The sequence below is a fragment of the Anolis sagrei genome, chromosome 3 (genome assembly GCF_037176765.1).
Source record: "Anolis sagrei isolate rAnoSag1 chromosome 3, rAnoSag1.mat, whole genome shotgun sequence".
NCBI classification, from domain to species: Eukaryota; Metazoa; Chordata; class Lepidosauria; order Squamata; family Dactyloidae; genus Anolis; species Anolis sagrei.
The window spans coordinates 251,838,575-251,856,611 of record NC_090023.1 but is presented as its reverse complement, the minus strand read 5'-3'; the positions used below and the strand labels follow the sequence as shown (position 1 = coordinate 251,856,611).

At 42.3% G+C, this 18,037-nt stretch overlaps 1 protein-coding gene across 2 annotated transcripts in view; it reads right to left on the bottom strand.

Moving 5' to 3' along the window:
• Positions 1-845: 845 nt before the first annotated feature.
• Positions 846-18,037, bottom strand: part of GPR160 (G protein-coupled receptor 160) — a 19,891-nt gene continuing 2,699 nt past the window's right edge. Inside the window, exons 2-3 of one of the 2 annotated variants that reach the window (XM_067466331.1) lie at positions 3,062-3,222; positions 846-2,140 (exon numbers count right to left, since the gene is read on the bottom strand). In XM_067466331.1, the coding sequence (XP_067322432.1) occupies positions 1,087-2,140; positions 3,062-3,150 (1,143 nt within the window). In that variant the 5' untranslated portion in view covers positions 3,151-3,222 and the 3' untranslated portion in view covers positions 846-1,086. The remainder of the gene's footprint in view (positions 2,141-3,061; positions 3,223-18,037) is intronic. The other variant, XM_060766771.2, reaches the window with a different exon arrangement.

Genomic DNA, 18,037 nt, shown 5'->3' with positions numbered 1-18,037 from the left:
TGAACCCTTGGTTGTAAATAAGGAAATTTAGTTATTGGGTTGCTGTGAGTTTTCTGGGCCATGTTCCAGAAGCATTCTCTCCTGACGTTTCACCCATGCCTATGGCAGGCTTCCTCAACGGTTGTCTGTTGAAAACTAGGCAAGTGGGGTTTATATGCCTGTGGAATAATGTCCAGGGTGGGAGAAAGAACTCATGTCTGTTTGAGGTAAGTGTGAATGTTGCAATTGGCCACTTTGATTAGCATTGATTGGCCTTGCAGCTTCCACTGCGTTTTAGGAATTTTGTAATTTTCAAATTTTTATGATTTTATAAATGAGATTTTATGATTATACTTATGTCATCGTATATATACTTACGTTTTGTTGTCTGCATGTGGCATTTTGAGTGCTTCTATGAGCCGTCCTGAGTCCCTTTGGGGAGTTGGTGGTTGGGTACAAATAAAAGATTATTATTCAAAGCCTGGCTGCTTCCTTCCTGGGAGGATCCTTTGTTGGAATTGCAGGCATGAAATAATCAGGGCCAGCTAACACCTCCCAACAAAGGACCCCCCAGGCAGAAAGCAGCCAGGCTTTGTAGCTGCAAGGCCATTTGGTGCTAATCAAGGTGGCCAATTGCAACATTCACACTTGCCTCAAACAGACAAGAGTTCTTTCTCACACCCTGGACATCATTCCACAGATATAACCCCACTTGCCTAGTTCCCAACAGACCTCACAACTTCTGAGGGTGCCTGCCATAGATGTGAGTGAAACACCAGGAGAGAATGCTTCTGGAACATGGCCATACAGCTCAGAAAACTCACAGCAACCCAGTGATTCCAACCATGAAAGCCTTAGACAACAAATTCAGTTATTACAAACACCATTCATTTATTTTGCAATAGATACGTATACTGCAAATCCAACTGGAAGAATAACAGCATTTCATTATGTTGCCCCAAACGTACCCAAATTACACACTGGCACATACTGTTTTCTAACCAGCTGCACTCATGTGTTTTTGCGTAAGTCCATAAACATAACATAAATAACAAAGCCTCCCCAAAATAATGTAATAATTAAACATGGTTCTCCCGCAACAGCTTGTTAATAGACTACAATTTCAGAAACAGGCTTTGGAGTTTCGTTTGCATCTTGGTAGTTAAAAGGGACGAAACAGAATTTCCAGCTTACGAATGGATCCACATCCCAAGACTCCTCTTTCAGCTCAATGTGCTGCCGCCTCACCCAACACATGACTGCAATAAGAAAACTATTGACAAAATAAAGCCAGGGAACATTCATTTCTATATATGCAGGAATCTGAGCACCAAGTAACACGATGAGGGTTTGAAAGAAAACAAATGGTGCCCAAGTGCCCATAAAACAGATGAAGAGTCTTGTCAGGAGGTGCTTTGTGTGATCCTTAGGGCTACACTCAGTCATGTAAGGGAAGAAAAAAACAGTCTGTCTCTCAAAGGAAATTAACGTAATCGATAGTACCATATGCACAATGTCCGACCAACAGAATACAAGAACCAGGCAAATTATGAAGAGCATTCCTAGTGAAAGCCAGAAACTCTGGCTGCTGGCGGATAAAGGACACCGAGAATTCGAAACGTGATTTTTTGCATCAAGCCCCGTGGAGCTGCCTGAAAGGACATAATAAAGAACCAAAATCCATGTGAAGACGACGGCAGAGGTATACAGCAATGTCCAACACCGATTATGAGACTTCGAAGTTTGAGTTATTGTAATGTAGTAGTCCAAACCAGCAACCAAAAAAACTGGATAATGTAAGATCCCGTAGGTTAAGGCTGCGATCTGAGCCAAGAGGCAAATATGATACTCGGTGAAGCGAGTACCCCAAAGCATAAAGTTCTGAAAGTAAGAGATGAAAGCCATCGTCACAAGAAGCAACAAGTCAAAAAAGGCTAGTGAAATGCAAAAGTAGCTCAAAAAACTCTCACGGAGAGTCTGTTTTTTGACTCGCAAAACGTATAGATTGAGCATGACTTTTCCCAGCATGATAAGCAGAAGAGCTCCGCTAGCCTCCGAGGAAGGGAAGATGTGTCCATGCTGAAGACGAAGAAAGGAATAATCCTCACAGAAGATAGCAGCCATTTTTTCAAATGGGGTGAACATTATTTCTGGTTCATACCTACAAGAAAAGATAGAGCAATGTTAGCTATTTAGAAATTCTGAACACACAATTACCTAAAACTGCATGGGAAAATTTCATTTTGTCATATAATCCAATCTTCAGCGGCTATACTGTTTTGGAGATATATTATACTGTATAATTGTTCAATGTATTGTCGAAAGCTTTCATGGCTGGGAATCACTGGGTTGTTGTAGGGTTTTTTTCGGGTTATATGACCAAGTTCAGGAGAGAAACGTCAGGAGAGAATGCCTCTAGAACATGGCCATATAACCCGAAAAAACCTACAACCCACTGTATAATTGTTGTGATTTGAATTTTTGTGAGCTTTCTGATTGATTAGAGGCCGCCTAGTGGTGCAGCGGGTTAAATTGATGAGCTGCTGAACTTGCTGACCAAAAGGTCAGTAGTTCAAATCCAGGGAGTGGAGTTCAAATCCAGCAGTTCAAATCCAGAAGCCCCAGCTTCTGCCAACCTAGCAATTCGAAAACGTGCAAATGTGAGTAGATCAATAGGGACCGTTTCTGTGGGAAGGTAACGGTACTCCATGCAGTTATGCTAGCCGCATGACCTTGGAGGTGTCTACGGACAACGCCATCTCTTCAGCTTAGAAATGGAGATGAGCATCAACCCCCAGAGTCGGACACGACTAGACTTAATGTCAAGGAGAAACCTTTACCTTTATCTTATTTGATTGATTAAAACTCTGTTTTGACCCATTTTTACTGATAGTCATACATCAAGCAATCCATAAATGTAGCGATAGAAATACACACATTACAGCCGCAGTCAAAACACACATTAAAAACCTATCAGAATAGAAACATTTTCACGGAGCAAAAAGACCTGACAATTGAAAGCATGATTTTTCACTCCTGGTGGAGAATTCCTCAACTGTGGGACTATCATATGCATACTTACGCACACATAAAAGTGTTAGCTGTTTTCCCCACACCACTACATGAGAGACGCTCCCACGAGGATGGTAAAATATCAAAACATCCGGCCATCCCCTGGGCAACGTCCTTGCAGACAGCCAACTCTCTAACACCAGAAGTGACTTGTAGTTTCTCAAGTTGTTCCTGATATGAAAAAAACAAACTATAAACAATACTAGCTGTCCCCTGCCACGCGTTGCTGTGGCCCAGTCTGTTGATATGGAAAATAAAGTAATGAGAAAGTGTTGGTTTCTAATATTTGTAATTTCTTTATGCTTGTGTGTAAACAGCATTTCTTGCTGTTTCTTTGTCTGTGTTGATGTGGAGAGTGTCTGGTTTGCCCACCCTGGAACATGCAACATATCATTGTCCTTCTTTAAGGGTCCCTTTCAAAGCTATGATACTCTATCTCTGTGTGTGTGTGTGTGTGTGTGAATTATATCTATCTATATGGCTGGGTGGCTCTTTGTCAGGAGGACTTTGATTACATTTTCTTGCCCTGATGAAGGGAGTTGGATTGGATGGCCTTAAGTATTTTCTGTTGGTTGTGGGTGTTCTGTGTGGGAAGTTTGCCCTGATTCTGTCGTTTGTGGGGTTCAGAATGCTCTTTAATTGTAGGTGAACTGTGAATCCCAGTGTCTACAACTCCCAAATGTCAAGGTCTATTTCCCCCAAACTCCATCTATGTTCATATTTGGGCGTATTGAGTGCTTGTGCCAAGTTTGGTCCAGATCCGTCATTGTTTGAGTCCACAGTACTCTCTGGATGTAGGTGAACTACAACTCCCAAACTCAAGGTCAATGCCCACCAAACCCTTCCAGTATTTTCTATTGGTCATGGGAGTTCTGTGTGCCAAGTTTGGTTCAATTCCATCGTTGATGGAGTTCAGAATACTCTTTGATTGTAGGTGAACTATAAATTCCAGTAACTACAACTCCCAAATGACAAAATCATAATTTTTTGAGTGATGGTCACTCCTTGTGTTGTGATACATTTTGTTGCCAAATTTGGTGTGATTTCGTTCACTGGTTCTTTTTTTAAAAAGGTACTCATTATGCACAGAGCATTTATATATAGATAGATAGATAACAAAACGCTGCTGGATTTAATACTACTCACAAAAAGGATCCAACACCATTTCTTTAAAAAGTTATCTTTGTTTTCCTAGCATCCTTCAGGACTTAATCATACCGCGTTAATATGGCATCCTTGCTCTTTTCAGCTGTTACAAGAATGAATATTGCAAACCAAATTGTGATGGGGTTCAATCAAATACACTTTTAATGGAAGGGAGTCTTAAAACTAGGCTGCCCCAGGGTTCATTACTCATTACTCATACAATCTGAGTAATGAAGAACGCAGAAGTATCATCTTTCATGACCTGGGCTTTTGTTAATCTAGGCCAAGATTATTTCCGTATTCTAGCAGTCATGTTGCACTATTGGCTCATACATACAGGTCACGGCTGCCAAATCAGGTCTTCCTGGTCTTTTGAAACTTTGTACTCTATGACCCCAGGATCATACTGTACAACCTGGGGATCACAATCAGACACAGTGAAGACATCTGCCTTGTGCATTGCTACTCTGCTGCTGAGTACACATGCCCAGTGTGGAATACATCTTACCATGCTAAAACAGTGGATGCAGCTCTTAATGAAACATGCCACATTATCACAGGATGTCTATGCCTTACACCATTGGAGAAAGTATACTGTTCAGCCGGTATTGCACCACCTGATATCCGGTGGTAAGTAGCAGCCAGTAATGAAAGGCACTGACATCTCCGGCCATTCATATCAGCCAGAACACCAACGCCTTGGATCATGAAATAGCTTCCTAAGATCTACAGAGATACTCGCAGGAGCACCTCAGCAAGCGAGAGTCCAAAAATGGCAGGCTAAACCCTGGAACTTCAATCAGTGGCTGATACTGGATGAGAGACTCCCTCCTCAGCATACAGAAGACTGGCCAACTTGGAAGGTGCTGAACAGACAGCGCTCTGGCACAACGAGATGCAGAGCCAACATTAAGAAATGGGGCTACAAAGTGGTCCATGACATGCGAGTGTGGAGAAGAGCAAATCACAGACCACTTACTACAATGCACCGTGAGCCCTGCCACATGCACAATGAAGGACTTTATAGCAACAGCAGAGGCACTCCAAGTGGCCAGTTTCTGGTCAAAGGACATTGAGTATAATGTTAAGTTTTTAACTTTGTTTGTGTTTTTAAATTCATGATAACTGTACCCTCAATTCGCTTCTGACACGATAGGTAATATGACCCCAGGATTCCTGGGATCAATATCCACAGTTTCAGTTATCCACATCTAACAAAAGAGGTCCTTTCTAAGTATTTTTAATGTCCCCCTCATAGGAAACCTGCTACAAAACAGGAGCTTTTTTGTTGAGTTCCAGGGCCAGAGAAGCAGATGGCAGAAACAGAATCACTCAGGTATTCCTAGGTCACAACTTACTCTTTTCAGTAGTTTGCTAGATTATTCATGATTTCACGTATCCACACAAAGTCTGGAAACACATTCCTTGTGGATATAGGGGTCGTGTTGTACTAAAATTCACTGGAGACTAAAGGAGGGACACAGATCCCCAAAACTGAGAGGAGCCCTGCCTGTCTTACTGCTGTCAATCAGTTCATGGGTAAGCATTGGTTGTGAACTACCTCAGTGCCTGACCCTTACTCTTGCCGGGAGGAAACAGCAGGCAAACCCTGCTCACAGAAATAGATTCCCACCCACTCTCATCTCACAGGAGTGTCCATAGGCAGAAGTTTATTTTTCCCTTAATAAAATTATGGGAAGGAATGCATAACAAGGGAGAGGAATGAAAGATTCAAAGCCCTGGTGGGAAGAGGCTTCTCATGGAAAACTGACCCGTTACTTCCCGAGCAGACTGGATTGCTACTCCATGGTTGCATTACTTTCAGTTCTGTGTGAGAGTTTTCAAAAATCTTTCTAGCATAGCGTTGCTCAACCTGGGGGTCAGGACCTCTGGGGGCGGGTTGCAAGGAGGTTTCATAGGGGTCACCAAAGACCATCAGAATATATATATATATATATTTCTGATGGTCCTGGAACCCCTTTGGCAGAGAAGGCTGAAGATCTCTCTGCCTGTCCTTCTCTTTCTTTTTGGAAAAAGGTGATGAATCCTCCTATCAAAAGCTCTCCTCCTGCTGTAATTGTACGTGAACTATAAATCCCAGCAACTACAACTCCCAAATGTCAAAGTCTATTTTCCCCAAACTCCACCAGTGTTCACATTTGGGCATATTGAGTATCCGTGCCAAGTTTGGTCCAGATCCATCATTGTTTCAGTTCACAGTGCTTTCTGGATGTAGGTGAACTACAACTGCAAAACTCAAGGTCAATGCCCACCAAACCCTTCCAGTATATTATCTTAGTCATGAGAGTTCTGTGTTCCAAGTTTGGTTCAATTCCATTGTTGGTGGAGTTCGGGATGCTCTTTGATTGTATGTAAACTATAAATCCCAGCAACTACAACTCCCAAATATCAAGGTCTATTTTCCCCAAACTCCACCAGTGTTCACATTTCGGCATATTGAGTATTCGTGCCAAGTTTGGTCTAGATCTATCATTGTTTCAGTGCACAGTGCTCTCTGGATGTAGGTGAACTACAACTCCAAAACTCAAGGTCAATGCCTACCAAACCCTTCCAGTATTTTCTCTTAGTCATGAGAGTTCTGTGTGCCAAGTTTGGTTCAATTCCATTGTTGGTGGAGCTCAGGATGCTCTTTGATTGTAGGTAAACTATAAATCTCAGCAACTACAACTCCCAAATGTCAAGGTCTATTTCCCCCAAACTCCACCAGTGTTCATATTTGGGCATATTGAGTATCCGCGCCAAGTTTGGTCCATATCCATCATTGTTTCAGTTCACAGTGCTCTCTGCATGTAGGTGAACTACAACTGCAAAACGCAAGGTCAATGCCCACCAAACCCTTCCAGTAAATTCTCTCAGTCATGAGAGTTCTGTGTTCCAAGTTTGGTTCATTTCCATTGTTGGTGGAGTTCAGAATGCTCTTTGATTGTAGGTAAATTATAAATCCCAGGCAATCATAGAGTTGGAAGAGACCTTGTGGGCCATCCAATCCAACCCCCTGCCAAGAAGCAGGACAATTGTGTTCAAAGCACCCCCGACAGATGGCCATCCAGCTTCTGCTTAAAAGCCTCCAAAGAAGGAGCCTCCACCATCAGGTGACTCATGGTGACTATGGATTTTATAGGGTTTTCTTAGACAAGAGAAACACAGAACTGGTTTTGTCAGTTCCTTCCTCTGAAATATACCCTGCAGCTCTTGGTAGTCTCACTCACATCCAAATTTGATAAGTATGCTTTCTATTCCTTCATTCAAGTGAGTTACAAAATGTTGAATAACACTGAACCCAAGGAAGATCTGCGTGGCACTCCATTAGCAACATGTTTCCTGATTGATAGCCAGAGATGTAGAGCCAAAAGAAAATGCTTATATTCTTAGATCAGATTCTTAATTAGGGAATCACAACCACACCTGTGAAGATACTGATCTGCTTTCTTGATCTGTCAGCTAGTTGTGCTTCATTGTGCGGCAGAACATTATGAGGTAGGCAGTGCGTTACCAAGTCATTGATTTGGGAGAGTGCAACCTTGCTTATCCAACCCACCAGGCTCTGCAGTCAGCAGGAAAGCCAACAGTAGCATTAATGCTTGAATAATGCCACTTTTAATCCAGCAAAAGACCTGGTCCCAATCACCTCTGACTCAAACAGTTGTTTTCAGCTAACTTGGTGTCAGCATTTGTATTATGAGGTTGTTTTTTTCTGTTGTGTTCCTCATTCTTTCTCTCTTTTTTAAATGTGATCACTAAGCCTAAAAGGCTTGGCTTGCAGTGAAATGCAATTTAGAAGGTCAAAACATGACAGTCATTTTATTTATGTGGATTGCTACAATCAGAGTAATGTTATTTTGTAGCTTAAAATCATCAAGTGGATTTGAAATGGGAACATTAAATTTCTGTACTTTTGAAGGCATGGATGAGCTTCCACTGAGGGCCCATCCACACAGGACCTTCATCCCAGGAGCTCCCACAGCAATCTGGAGGGTAGCCAGATGACATGCATTCCATAGTTGATGGTGGTTGGTGGTGGTAGACCTGGCAGTTGGTGATAAAAGGGTTAATGTAAGTCTTGGTTCTAAAGGGCTGAGTAGTTTGTAAATAACAGTTTACAGGTAAAAGCAATGAAGGGTGGAGGTGTGCAGGAGATGGGTTGCAGCTGGGTGTTACTGGATTTAAGGAGCTAACTTTGAGACTTATGTTTGGAGGGAAAGTATCTGTTGCATTTTGGTGGTGGTTGCTGCTGGTCCCCCCCCCCCCCCCCAGGTCTGTTGGATTTTTGGTATCCTGACTTGTCTCCTGTAATCTTAGAACCCTGGAACCTTGAACCTTTGGACTGGCTTTTGACTATGGTATAGGCTTTTGATCCCTGGACTCTGTTATTGAACTCTCGGCGTTTGATTACTGGATTGGACCCTTTTGACTACAAAGTTATTTTTCATATCCGTTTTTGTTTATTCTGTAGCTGAGTGCTATCTTTATGTTTTATGTTTTGGTCTATTAAAGCAGCCAGCAAGTAAGTGCTGTTTTAATTAAACTATTCGATAAAACTGGGAGTTTGATTCATCTCTACCTAAATAAGGTAGAGCCCTGGCAATGTGACACCAGACGCCGTTCTCTGTAAACCCGGAAGTAATCACAACAAAAGGCAAAAAATGCAAGATTTCCAGGTGTGGGAACATTGCGGGTTTTAGCCAAATATCCAGATATTCGTAGGTCAGTACGTCCCTGCAATTGGAGATCACGGGATTTTTTGATCGTGGTTTATTCCTGGGTTTTTGATGCTTGTTCCCGATGGGTTAGTTTCTAAAAAGAAGGCGACACTTGAGTAGAAGGCAAAAATTTTCTCCTGGGAAGAGGAACTTCATCCTACACCTGTTTAATAAAGTTTGTGGCAGAAAAATGACTCAATCCACCTATAACACAGTCTTTTTCTACTGCTTTTGACCTTACCAAGCCTTGTTGTCTTTCCTGGTAAGTCACATCATCTCATGATATGTCCAAAATAAAACAGCCACAACGAAGTTGTGTTCACTTTTAGTAAGATTTCAGGCTTGATTTGCTCTCGAACTCAATTGTTGCTGTACTGCAGTGACGCAGTAGGTTAAACCCCTGTGCCGGCAGGACTGAAGACTGACAGGTCGCAGGTTCGAATCCAAGGAGAGGTGGATGAGCTCCCTCTATCAGCTCCAGCTCCTCGTGCAGGGACATGAGAGAAGCCTCCCACAAGGATGATAAAAACATCAAAATCATCCGGGCGTCCCCTGGGCAACGTCCTTGCAGACAGCCAATTCTCTCACACCAGAAGTGACTTGCAGTTTCTCAAGTCGCTCCTGACATGACAAAAAAAAATATGAATGATGAATTCATCGATATACTGGACAGTCATCACTGAATGATTGCAACCTCACCTGATGACTTGGACGGCTGAAAGTGTTGCAGACTATCGTGCCAAATGCAGTGTCTTTCAAAGGTGCCAATTCACCTGTTTGGCTGTTTCTAAGACAGGTGGGCAGATGTGAAGTATTGACATCTTGCAGAAGGAACAGGTTAAATGACCATTTTTTACTTTAGTTGCTGTTTTGCTGATGATGTGGGCTGCAGTCCAAATAAACCTGACTCATATACAACTTGTTAGTCCTTATGGTACCATGGGTCGGCCTTTTGTTGTTTTCATCTATTTGACTATAAATCCTTGGCTCATGCAGGTTACTGAGACATTTGCATGCATATGTGAATCAAGACTTATCGCCTCCATTTTACGACTTAAATTAAGAAATAGTTTTCTAAGATCTACAGAGATACTCGCTGGAACACCTCAGCAAGCAAGAGTCCAAAAGTGGCAGGCTCAAACCCAGAACCTCAACCAATGTCTGATACCAAATGAGAGACTCCCCCCTGGGCACACAGAAAACTGGACGACTTGGAAGGCACTGAACAGACTGCGCTCTGGCACCACGAGATGCAGAGCCAACCTTAAGAAATGGGGCTACAAAGTGGAATCCACAACATGCGAGTGCGGAGAAGAGCAAACTACAGACCACCTGCTGCAATGCAACCTGAGCCCTGCCACATGCACAATAGAGGACCTTCTTGCGGCAACACCAGAGGCACTCCAAGTGGCCAGCTACTGGTCAAAGGACATTGCAAACTACCAAGCTTGCAAACTTTGTGTTTTGTCTGTTTGTTTGTTTGTTTTGTTCTGTTAGAAATGTAGTACAATTGTCTGGTTGCCCCTGACACAATAAATAAAGAAAACCTCCATTTTAACTAAATTTATTTTGCAGATGTGAAGCGAAGAAAGGAAATGAAAGGCTGCTAGAGGTGAAAGGTATATGTGCAGGACCCCAAATGTAGTTGAAGACATTATAATTTTGCTGAGGTGCAGCAAGTACTTTCACAGTAATTAGTTCACAATGAAAGAGGAACAGACCTTTTCAAACCAGGAACAGAACGTCATCATTACTATAATTACTCAGACCTTGTAGTGTGGCCATCTGTGCAGACAGGTCTCATGGTGTACTTGAGTCAGGGAACAACAGGATGATGTTGCTGGGTTATACATGTTGGTTCCTCATTGGGCGTATGCTGATAACATGTGTACAGTTAATAGGAAAAACTTACTACTGGCTATTGGGACATAGATGTGCATGGAGAGAGGAATGTAAATACTGAGAGCCAAGGTCATGCAGGTGGCTAATAGGAAAAGCCATGTGTAACCTAGGAACAGCTCCGAGTTGTTTGATGCCACAACCAAATCTGTCTGGACAGATGGCCAGACAGTCTGTAAAAAGTAATGACAAAGTTCTGTTCCTGGCTTAAAAATGTGTGTTCCTGTTTGTGTATTGATGACTTGGGCAGTAATGGTTGTATCCCATGAGTGTGGGAGGTACTTTATGAAATGTCTGGAGGGAAAAGTTTTTCTGGCCAAAACAAAGAATGGAACTTTTGTGGTTCGCCATATATCCAAATGTTCACATATCCTCATCCCGCGATGTTTTAAAAAAACTGCTGGTTTCCAGGGGAAGTCCTGCCTCCAACGGCTAAATTGGGAGCCTCTAAATCTTGGAACAAAACATGACGTCTGGACAATGGAGGCAGGACAACAAGATGTATATATGGACCTCTCCTGAAGTCCCGGGATTTTTTGCCCCTCACTAAAGCGCTGTCTGGAACCGTCCTGAGTTACATAATGTTGTTTATGCCGAGACCATAATTTATCTTTTTTTTTAAATCATGTCTGTTGCCCACAGGTTAAGAACCACTGGACTAGATGATGGCCTTAAGCACTCTCTTCCAGTTCTGTGATGCTAAAGTTCTATTATTACTTCTTATTTATTTAGATACTTCATTTTTACCCCGCCTTTCTCACCCCGCAGGGGACTCAAGGCGGCTTACAAACTCTGGCAAAATTCAATGCCGCATGGACACACCCCATCCAATTATGAAAACAGTTAAAACATGTGAGCAGTTAAAAAACACATAAACAATAAAACAGATTAAAAACCATATAAAGTGCAGAGTCTTGATCTCGTACTTATCCATAATCATTTCCAATAAGGAGCCCCCAGTGGTGCAGTGGGTTAAACCCTTGTGCCGGCAGGACGAAGACCGACAGGTCGCAGGTTCGAATCCGGGGAGAGGTGGATGAGCTCCCTCTATCAGCTCCAGCTCCCCATGCGGGGACATGAGAGAAGCCTCCCACAAGGATGATAAAAACATCAAATCATCTGGGTGTCCCCTGGGCAATGTCCTTGCAGACGGCCAATTCTCTCACACCAGAAGCAACTTGCAGTTTCTCAAGTTGCTCCTGACACGACAAAAAAAAAATCATTTCCAATATCCATAGTTATTACTCAGGCTGTTGAAGTCTAATGCCATAATATCCTATTCGTCAAATGCCTGCGTACAAAGCCAGATCTTAAGCTTTTTTCTAAAGACCAGGAAGAATGGGGCCTGCCTGATGTCACTAGGGAGGGAGTTTCACAGCCAAGGGGCCATCACTGAGAAGGCCGTCTCTCATCCCACCAATCGTGCTTGCAAGGACGGTGGGATCGAGAGGACGGTGGGATCGAGAGAAGGGCGTCCCCAGCCGGTGTTAAAGCTCTTGTTGGCTTATAAAGGGAGATGCGTTCGGACAGGTAAGTTGAACCAGAACCAATTAGGGTTTTGTAGGCCAAAGTCAGCACTTTGAATTGTTCCCGGCAGCAAATTGGTTCTTCATATTCTTTCAAAAAATGAGGTTGCAAAATGTTTTACATGTGCTATCTTTTCCTGCCTATGAAGATAATACAGGTCAATTCATATATTCATAATAATCCTTGCTGAACTCAACTCTGTCTTTGATTTGTTAGACACTGAAAGGAGTGATTCAGAAGTTAAAGTAAACAGGAAAAAGCTAGAAAAGTCACGTCTTCTGAAGTCAAGAAAGTTACGTCTTAACATGCCCTAATTCTTCCATTTCACTTCTACAACCACCACATGTCCCAGAGACAGAACATAAAATAATCTATTCAGGAGGTAGAAAAATTACATGTAAATGCAGGTAAAACAACAAAAATGAAAACCAGAATTTTTGTTGTTTTGAAAATCAGTGTTCATGTTGCTGAAGAAGGGAGAAGCCACAATTCTATTTACAAAGTGACATGGGGATGGCAACGGAAACTCTGCTGTAAAAACTTTGAACAGCACTCCGGTTGCACACTTTTCCCACCCTGACTTAGGGAGGAAATCTACATACACATTCATAAGATCCTTTCCCCTTATCTACACAGTAAGTAAGAAGTCCAAAGGGGCTCATTCTGAGTATAGGAGGCGTTACATTCCATCGTAGTCAGTGGGGTTTACTTCTGAGTAGACAAGAACTGAATTCAATTGTCATGAATTGTCATTCGAGTAAAGGAAAACAGAAGAGTTTTTCTGTCCTAAAGCACAAATTATTTTTGCAATTCTGCCCGTCCTGCAGCTGAACTTTCTTTTTCCACTTCCCATCCCAAGTCTCAACAAGACAACATTTTGACTAGATTGACATAGAAAGACACTGCAAGCATGAACCTGATTGGAAGTCGCACCAAAGTCAATGGAGCTTACTTCTCAATGGCCACTCTCTGATGTTGTTATTTGTTTGTTTGTTTACCCTATTTGTACCCTGCCTTTCTCAACTTCGAAGGGCACTCATGGCAGCTTATATATAGGCAACTATTCATTACATACTCATCACATATAGGCAATTTACATATAAGCAACTATTTAATCAATTTTATGCTCATAGTTATATGTAGTAATTAGTTATTGTGATTTCGTTGTGTACTATATGTTTGAATTTTTGCCATTAGTATGTTGTAAACCGCCTTGAGTCCCCCCAGAGGTGAGAAAGGAGGTATACAAATACAGTAAATAAATAAATAATGCCTTAACATACAATTCAAATTAACATTTAAATTAAAAATTAACATTAATACATATTAAACATTTTAAAACTTTACAATTGCTATTAAAATAACATCATCCACAATCGTAACCCGGGGCCATTCCAGAATTCATTGCACATATTCCATATCTATTATTGCACTACAACTATTCTCCAAAGGCTTGATCCCAAAGCCATGTTTTCATTTTTCTTCTGAAGGTCAGGAGGGAATGAAGCTGATCTAATTTCACTGGGGAGGGAGTTCCACAGACAAGGGGCCAACACTGAGAAGGCCTTGTCTCTCGTCCCCACCAGTCACACCTGTGAAGGAGGCGGCACTGAGAGAAGGGCCTCCCCAGACAATCTTAATCTCCAAGATTCGTAGAGGGAGATACGTTTGGACAGGCAAGCAAGGCCAGGACTTTTTAGGGCTTTATAGGCTAAAGCCAGCACTTTGAATTGTGCTTGGTAGCAGACTAGCAGTCAGTGGACCTGACATAACAGGAGGGATGTTCTCTCTCTGTACACTGCTGCAGTGAGCAGCCTGGCCACTGCTCGTTGGACCAGTTGAAGCTTCCGAGAAGTCTTCAAAGGCAATCCCATGTAGAGCGTGTTGCAGTAGTCTATTCCAGATGTAGCAAAAGTGTGGATCACTGTTGCCAAGTCTGAATTCCCAATGTATGGGAATTGGCACACAAGTTTATTTATTTATTTACTTCATTTCTTCCCCGCCTTTCTCGACCCAAGAAGGGACTCAAGGCAGTTTACAAATCCGGCAAAAATTCAATGCTGCATAGGTAACAATAAAACACATCTCATAAAATATAAATAATATAAGCATATAAACAATTAAAACTCATACCAATCATACCAAGTTTTAATTGTGCAAAAGCTCCCCTGGCCACCGCTGAAACCTGGGGCTCCCGGCTCAATGATGAATCCAGGATCACTCTCAATCTACGAACCTGCATCTTCAGGGGGTGCTTTTGGGTTGTTTCCAAACTATGGCAACCCTAAGGCAAGCCTATTTCTGATACCACAAGTCTAAATGCATCCATCAGGGTGTTAGGTCATTTTGAAATCAGTTGAGCTATTCTCTGAGCAAACCTGAATTGTACTGTTCTGCATGAAACCTTTAACAGTTTATAAATCATTAGAAAATGAAGAGTGAAAGGGGGAAATAAAATACCAGTAAAAATGTTACTAAGGCATCAAACCCCAGGTGTCGGCGGTGGCCAGGAGCACCTTTGCACAGTTAAAACTTGTGTGCCAGCTGCGCCCATACCTTGAGACGCCTGCCTTGGTCATGGTAGTCCACATCTTAGTCACATACCGTTTGGACTACTGCAATGCTCTCTACGTGGGGCTGCCTTTGAAGATAGTTCAGAAGCTTCAAATGGTTCAGAGATCGGCAGCCAAGTTACTAACTGGAGCCATGTTCAGAGAGAGAACTGCTCCCATGCTGCTGCAGCTCCTCTGGCTGCCAGTCTGCTTCCGGGCTAAATATGTACAAAATGCTGGATCTTACCTTTAAAGCCCTAAATAGCTCGGGTCCAAACTATTTGACAAATCGCATCTCCCACTATAGACCAACTCGGACATTGCGGTCATCGGGGGAGGCCCTCCTCCCAGTCCCACCCCTGTCCCAAAAACAGCTGGTGGAAGCGAAAAAAAGGGGCATTTTCCATGGCTGCCCCCCCACCTCTGGATGGCCCCCTCCCTCCCCGCTTTCAAGATGTACCTTTGATGACTTTCTTACGAGGAGGAGGAAGAAGAGTTGGTAATACTACCATTATATGTCTGATTAATAGCTACCATCTATATTCATGCCTTGTTCGCCCCACCAGCTCAATAGATATCTTGAGCAATGATCAATATATTTGCCCTCAAGAAACTGAGAAATTGATGCTTCTGTTCAGTGTTTGATGTTTTGTCTTATGTCTGGCTGCGTTTTTAATTTAATTTTAGTTGTTAAGTCATAATTTTTGTTTATATGTTGGGTTGCTCTATTTGGTTATTATGGATGTATTGTTGTATTTGGGCATTGAATGTTTGCCTTTTATGCCTGGAATCCGCCCCGAGGCCCTCCAGGAAGATTGGGCGGAATATAAATAAAGTTGTCTTGTTATTAAATAAAGTTTTATTATACAGCTTGGATTTCATTACAATTCAGATCCAGATCTAACAGAAACTATTTCACAACTTAAGTGGTCTAATTGTACATGAAAACACAATGCATTTGACTTGCGTCAAAAGTTAAAAAAGAATTTATGGAGGGGAAGATAAAGTTAGAATAAAAGAGAGAAAGGCGGGGAGGAGAAAATGTAGCTGCATTTTGAAGATAAACTGCTTTTAGTTTTCAGAAGAACTTTTATGGATAATAAGAGTTGAAGTTTGCCACTTTTTTTTTTGTCATGTCAGGAGCGACCTGAGAAACTGCAAGTCGCTTCTGGTTTGAGAGAGTTGGCTGCCTGCAAGGACGTTGCCCAGGGGACGCCCGGATGATTTGATGTTTTTATCATCCTTCTGGGAGGCTTCTCTCATGCCCCTGTATGAGGAGCTGGAGCTGATAGAGGGAGCTCATCTACCTCTCCCCGGATTCGAACCTGCAACCTGTCGGTCTTCAGTCCTGCCGGCACAGGGGTTTAACCCACTGTGCCACCGGAGGAAAGATCTTGCGTGACAATGTTGGATGCGTGGCAAATTATCTCACAATAATGCAGATCATGGACGATTATTGTTCCTGCCTTAACCCAAAGCGCACTAAAATGGCGAAATGGAGAATCCAAGTGAGGGTTGCTTCTATATCCAAAAGATATCTCTGCACTGATAAACCAAAATATTTAGGTTGCTGCCGTGTAGCCTAAACCAGATGTTCCTGTTTAGCGCAGCTTCCTCAATTATCTTTAGATTTTTTCAAAGCAAGGTTTTAGCTATGCGAACTCTATTACCACATCAGTGTTAATCAGCTCACATCCTTCAGTTTGCAGAACTATATGGTAGGCACGTATTGTGAAACACACTGGTGCAAGACCAGCCAGTACTTCTCCAAACCCAACTGTTATCTATGTACTTTCCCCCTTCTATATTACCAAATATTCCCCAAATTGAGAGATGCACAGGCTGATAGGATTCTAGTATTCATATTATTATTATTAGGGTTAGACTGTATTAACCAGTCTTCAATGTAAAGACCAGGCATGGGCCAACTTTGGTTTTTCCTCTGCAGTGGTTCTCGACCTGGGGTCCCCAGATGTTTTTGGCCTACAACTCCCAGGAATCCCAACCAGTTTACCAGCTGTTAGGATTTCTGGGAGTTGAAGGCCAAAAACATCTGGGGACCCCAGTTTGAGAACCACTGCTCCAGGTGTTTTGGACTCCAACTCCCACAATCCCTAACAGCCTACTGGCTGTTAGGGATTTGTGAGAGTTGAAGTCCAAAATGCCTGGAGGGAAAGCCAAAGTTGGTCCATGCCAATGCCTGGTCTGTGCATTGAAGTCAGGGTAATACAGTTTGAAGATCCCACCAAAGGATCTCTCACATACTCATCACATTCTCTACCTTTTCTCTGGAGAGTTTTAACTGTGTTTGTGGGGTTTTTTATGTATTATGATTGTATTCTCAATTTGCTTCTGACACAATAAATAAATAAATAAATAAATATAAACTCATGGCATGCAGGAGATATAATAATAATAATAATAATAATAATAATAATAATAATAATCCTGACCTCACAATCATGTTAAAAAACAAAGTATGGATTGTCGATATTGCAATCTCAGGTGACAGCAGGATTGAAGAGAAACAACTGGAAAAGCTGACACGATTTGAGGATTTAAAGATCGAACTGCAAAGACTCTGGCACAAGCCGGTCAAGGTGGTCCCAGTGGTGATCGGCACACTGGGTGCAGTGCCTAAAGATCTTGGCCTGCACTTAAACACAATATGTGCTGACAAAATTACCATCGGCCAGCTGCAGAAGGCCACCTACTGGGATCTGCATGCATTATTTTCCGATATATCACACAGTCCTAGACACTTTATTTATTTATTTATTTATTATTCAAACTTATATGCCGCCACTCCCCTAGGGCTTGGAGCGGCTTACAAAACAAACTGAAATCTAACACAAATTAAAACAACAGACCAAAGGTCAAAAGCCTGTTGAAACAAATATATCTTACAAGCCCTGCGGAAAGCTGATAAGTCCCGCAAGGCACCAACTTCTGGTGGCAGAGTGTTCCAGAGCGATGGTGCCACTACTGTAAAAGCTCTGTGTCTAGTTGCTGTTAGACACAAGGTTTTAAAACTGGGAACTTTCAATAAATCTTGGTCCTCAGAACGGAGAGATCTCTGGGGTTGGTCGACAATCCATACTTGGCAACATCAACAATCCATACTTGGGAGGTGTCCGAGGT